We start from the raw sequence: 6,000 nt of genomic DNA, 5'->3' as shown, positions 1-6,000 counted from the left end.
AAGTAACCATTCACAGAAAAGATCAAACTTACTAGGTTTATACTAGGCTAGGTAAGAATAGGCAATAGAAAGCTTCGAGGGGAGCTGAAGCAGAGTCGGTGATATCCATTGAACGGGTCCCACTAAAAAGGAAAGCTACAGACCGGCTTAGGATGTTATATATTATGGCGTGAGCATGATGCGTATAAAGATATTACATACCCGCCTCACACTGTATCCCTGTGGAAGGGCCGTCCTGGTGGGGTGTGATCGTAACCTGGGAAATGCTATATCCTGACATGGGGCTGAAGGGAAGGACTAGTTAGACACAGGACTGGTTATACACGGGACTAGATGTACACAGGTATGTGGCTGTATAGTGATACATGCATAATGGGAAATAGGACCGTGGCATTATGTATTAATGTCTATGCTCGTGTACTGTATATTACAGATCGTACGCGTCCTGACATTCCAAAGATTGGCAGCTAAGGATGGTAAATACCCCATGACAATAAAAAGTGCTGTATATATAAAGACTGATATATAAAGACTGGTCTCTGATTTCAAATAAACGGTGAGAACATAAACCCTTGTGGTGCAAACGTCTCCAAATTGAAACTCCACCTGGCTTCTTGCTTAAGTAATGTGCAATCCCAGTCGCTGCCTCTTGGTCCAAGATGTATATGGTCTGCGCCCCTGAAATGAAGGACTTTGGGATCCCCATTATGCGCATGTCTGGTTACCGGGGGGTGTAGGTTGTTTCGTTCCGCCCCAATGTGTTCTAGTATCCGCCTACGGAATTGTCTTTTTGTTTCCCTATATATTTCTTATGACGGGCGCATAAAACCACGAATAGTGTATTCCTGGGAATTGTTCCAATTGTAGAAGTATTTTGATACGTTCATGGACTCACATGCGTTGCACTTAGTGCACTGAAAAGTGCCCCGTGTTTTGGCGGTAGTATTATTACCATTAAAATGAAAGATTTGTTTTTAGAACTTACAATTTATCATTGTGTATACGGGGTCTCGTGGCTGCTCTATTCCTCCGGCCCCCCCCCCCCTCGCTCTAGGATAGTAATATGATATTTTGTATGAATATAATCTCCAGTGAGCAGAACATGCGACAAACAAGACGTACGTCTCCCTGAGACGGCAAAGCAGGTCTCACGTGGTTCTTTCCTAAATGTGTTTATTTTCTGCATACAAAAAACAGAGAACAGAGAACAGTGTACTTGTGCTAGCGTTTGTTGGGGTGCGGTCACACACTGCAGGATTGTGGTAAAAACATTGCACAGTTCTTAGTTGATGTGGAAATTGACGCTTCTCAGTCGTGTAGGTTTTAGCCAACGTCTGTCCCCGTGAAATTCGATCCTGATAAATTAAGTGCCTTTTTTTTTTTGAATACTAAAAGGCACAAACTATTTAAACACTGCACTGACCGTAAACAATATTGGTGTATTATAAAAGCAAAGGTATTCCCAATAACCAACAGAAACATCTCTGTATGATACAAAAGCTATATAATATCATTTGAAAATACAACCAAATGGAATCTTTGTAGCATATTGAGGCAGTTACATCAATACATTCATTAAAGACCTTTTAGTCCCAGAAAACAACTCCACTCAAATGGAAAATAATTTGTATTCTAAGTCTGATGTTTTCACGTCTTATTGGTAATTGCTTTTTTCTATTAGTTGAGACAAAGGTCACATAATACATACATGTAAATATAACATTACATAATACATACATGTAAATATAACATTACATAATACATACATGTAAATATAACATTACATAATACATACATGTAAATATAACATTACATAATACATACATGTAAATATAACATTACATAATACATACATGTAAATATAACATTACATAATACATACATGTAAATATAACATTACATAATACATACATGTAAATATAACATTACATAATTAATGTAATAGGTTCACTAATATGTGACACATGTAGAAGCAGGGCTGCCCCCGGCAGCCCCCTATCCCACGGTGCATGGGGGTCTCTGAGGGGGCAGAGAAGGTATGGGCGTAGGGGGATATGTATGGGTCTGGGTGAGAGGTCACTAGTCATTATTGGGTTGCCGGCAGGGGCTCTGGGCCCCTTGACTTGCCACTCCTAGCGCAGTAAATGTAATTGAGGGCTTGTAACGAGTCTCATCGCTGCTATGTCTCTATAGTGAATATTCCACAATGCGTCGTTAGGAACTGATCTAATATTTCCAGGGGGATTTATTACATTCATTAGAACTCGGCTCGGCCTGAGAGAAGGAAGCAGAATAACACGGGACGAGGGACAGAGCCGCTAGCTTTGCTGCAATGTAACCACGGCATGTATATTGTTTTCATGGACTGTACCTGTTGCTAGCGGCTAATTGCAGCGCACACGCTGAGCAGCCTGTGAGCGCCCTGCATAGCGCGGTGTCATAGATTTAATCATAACGTGTTACCCGGAAGTAACAGTGCGAGTTACCTCTCGTTCTCACGCATGTCCTGGGCACAGAGTTATAACGTGTTACAGGCAGTAATACAGTGAGAGTTACCGCTCGCTCTCACGCATGTCCTGGGCACAGAGTTATAACGTGTGTTACAGGAAGTAATACAGTGAGAGTTACCTCTCGTTCTCACGCATGTCCTGGGCACAGAGTTATAACGTGTTACAGGCAGTAATACAGTGAGAGTTACCTCTCGCTCTCACGCATGTCCTGGGCACAGAGTTATAATGTGTTATAGGTAGTAATACAGTGAGAGTTACCTCTCGTTCTCACGCATGTCCTGGGCACAGAGTTATAACGTGTTACAGGGAGTAATACAGTGAGAGTTACCTCTCGTTCTCACGCATGTCCTGGGCACAGAGTTATAACGTGTTACAGGGAGTAATACAGTGAGAGTTACCTCTCGTTCTCACGCATGTCCTGGGCACAGAGTTATAACGTGTGTTACAGGCAGTAATACAGTGAGAGTTACCTCTCGTCACGCATGTCCTGGGCACAGAGATATAACGTGTTACAGGAAGTAATACAGTGAGAGTTACCTCTCGTCACGCATGTCCTGGGCACAGAGTTATAAGAGGGTTACAGGCAGTAATACAGTGAGAGTTACCTCTCGTTCTCACGCATGTCCTGGGCACAGAGTTATAACATGTGTTACAGGCAGTAATACAGTGAGAGTTACCTCTCGTTCTCACGTACGTCCTGGGCACAGAGTTATAATGTGTTACAGGCAGTAATACAGTGAGAGTTACCTCTCGTTCTCACGCATGTCCTGGGCACAGAGTTATAACGTGTGTTACAGGCAGTAATACAGTGAGAGTTACCTCTCGTTCTCACGCATGTCCTGGGCACAGAGTTATAACGTGTGTTACAGGCAGTAATACAGTGAGAGTTACCTCTCGTTCTCACGCATGTCCTGGGCACAGAGTTATAACGTGTGTTACAGGCAGTAATACAGTGAGAGTTACCTCTCGTTCTCACGCATGTGCTGGGCACAGAGTTATAACGTGTTACAGGCAGTAATACAGTGAGAGTTACCTCTCGTTCTCACGCATGTCCTGGGCACAGAGTTATAATGTGTTACAGGCAGTAATACAGTGAGAGTTACCTCTCGTTCTCACGCATGTGCTGGGCACAGAGTTATAACGTGTTACAGGCAGTAATACAGTGAGAGTTACCTCTCGTTCTCACGCATGTGCTGGGCACAGAGTTATAACGTGTTACAGGCAGTAATACAGTGAGAGTTACCTCTCGTTCTCACGCATGTCCTGGGCACAGAGTTATAATGTGTTATAGGCAGTAATACAGTGAGAGTTACCTCTCGTTCTCACGCATGTCCTGGGCACAGAGTTATAACGTGTTACAGGCAGTAATACAGTGAGAGTTACCTCTCGTTCTCACGCATGTCCTGGGCACAGAGTTATAATGTGTTATAGGCAGTAATACAGTGAGAGTTACCTCTCGTTCTCACGCATGTGCTGGGCACAGAGTTATAACATGTGTTACAGGCAGTAATACAGTGAGAGTTACCTCTCGTTCTCACGCATGTGCTGGGCACAGAGTTATGAGGAGAAATACATGGTTACATTAAATGAGCAGGGATATACATTAAATATAAAGGCATTGCATAAGAACAGTGAAAGATAATCTATTATAGGCGTATGTAACAGTTCCAGCCTCTCTCTCTCCGCATCTCCATATACTGACATAGCAAAGCATTTTAGATTTAAAAAAATGGCTAGCCAAAAAACAAGGGCTTAATTTCCCAATTATTCTTCACCGATAAAGGCATTGTATTGATTAAAGCTCTTATTTCCGACCGGTCCTTGGCTTACATGACATCTCAAATAAGGCACCCAGAAAAACCATTGGCCCAGATTAATCTGAGGGGGAGCATGAGCTCCGCAGATATTGTGCACTGGCCCAGATTAATCTGAGGGGGAGCGCGAGCCCCGCAGATATTGTGCACTGGCCCAGATTAATCTGAGGGGGAGCGCGAGCCCGCAGATATTGTGCACTGGCCCAGATTAATATGAGGGGGAGCGCGAGCCCGCAGATATTGTGCACTGGCCCAGATTAATATGAGGGGGGGCGCGAGCCCGCAGATATTGTGCACTGGCCCAGATTAATATGAGGGGGGCGCGAGCCGCAGATATTGTGCACTGGCCCAGATTAATATGAGGGGGAGCATGAGCCGCAGATATTGTGCATTGTACTTGAGCAGCTGGTTTCTCTTTCTGTCAATGAGCTTGTGCAGCAGGGACCCTTTAACAGGAGGGACCTGTGTATAGTACTATGGGTTTCCGGGCTCTCTAATTACGCAGGGGGGTCATTTATACTTTGCTTGAGCTTTCAGTTAATTCTGCAGAGCAATTGAGTGCTGCAAAGTGTGCGCACGTTCCCTTCTCCCAGCCTCCCCGGATCCGCACAAGCTGCCGATCCACACACGGCACAAGCAGGGCAACTTTAGCCAAGATAATTGCAAAAGGCACAAGTAGTGTAAGAGTAAAGGTCGGAGGCAGATAAAACTTGTACATTGTTCCATCAAAAGCTCGTTTCCACCCAAACGTGAGCGTGTGCAGCGTGCTGATCACCAGCGCAGCAAATCCAAGCTTCGACTGCAAGTACAAACAGAGTTAGGGTTTAAACCGGACACACTCCCATTGTGAGGACAAACAGCTGCGATCACGCCACGTTATCTCTCAGCAATGTCTCGTTACAAAGTGTCGGATAACATGTATATATAAATAGTATGAAACAATCCGGGGTTTTGGTGATCGGTAAAGATGGGAATTAAGTTGTCGCAGTTTTCACAGAATTGGCTTTTTCAGCCTTGAGAGGAATAAGAAGGTAATTGGAGTAGGATTTTATAGGAATTGCAGAGTAATGCTGAGTGACCCCGTGCCCCGTGTGATGCAGAGTGACCCCGTGTGATGCAGTGACCCCGTGTGATGCAGAGTGACCCCGTGCGATGCAGAGTGACCCCGTGCGATGCAGAGTGACCCCGTGCGATGCAGAGTGACCCCGTGCGATGCAGAGTGACCCCGTGCGATGCAGAGTGACCCCGTGCGATGCAGAGTGACCCCGTGCGATGCAGAGTGACCCCGTGCGATGCAGAGTGACCCCGTGCGATGCAGAGTGACCCCGTGCGATGCAGAGTGACCCCGTGCGATTCAGTGTGACCCCGTGCGATGCAGTGACCCCGTGCGATGCAGAGTGACCCCGTGCGATGCAGAGTGACCCCGTGCGATGCAGAGTGACCCCGTGCGATGCAGAGTGACCCCGTGCGATGCAGAGTGACCCCGTGCGATGCAGAGTGACCCCGTGCGATACTGGAGCGCATTTGTAAATCCTCCTAACGTTACATAGTACAGAGGGGATGTAAGTCAGTCTCACTGCGAGCGGAAATGTGACTTTCAGCAAAACGGAAGTAATACTAAAAAAGGAAGGGGGTTTGTGGCCATACGGGGTCACACTGCATCACGCGGGGTCAAC

General features: G+C 45.6%; 1 protein-coding gene across 4 annotated transcripts in view; it reads right to left on the bottom strand.

Annotated features, from left to right (window-relative positions):
• Positions 1–1,156: 1,156 nt before the first annotated feature.
• Positions 1,157–6,000, bottom strand: part of STEAP3 (STEAP3 metalloreductase) — a 63,061-nt gene continuing 58,217 nt past the window's right edge. For all 4 annotated transcript variants that reach the window (XM_075609937.1, XM_075609935.1, XM_075609936.1 and 1 more), the window contains one exon: positions 1,157–5,123. In XM_075609937.1, the coding sequence (XP_075466052.1) occupies positions 4,839–5,123 (285 nt within the window). In that variant the 3' untranslated portion in view covers positions 1,157–4,838. The remainder of the gene's footprint in view (positions 5,124–6,000) is intronic.

This window comes from Ascaphus truei, chromosome 7 (assembly GCF_040206685.1).
Source record: "Ascaphus truei isolate aAscTru1 chromosome 7, aAscTru1.hap1, whole genome shotgun sequence".
Classification (NCBI taxonomy): Eukaryota; Metazoa; Chordata; class Amphibia; order Anura; family Ascaphidae; genus Ascaphus; species Ascaphus truei.
Note: the sequence above shows the minus strand (reverse complement) of the source record. Positions and strands in the feature narration are given on the sequence as shown.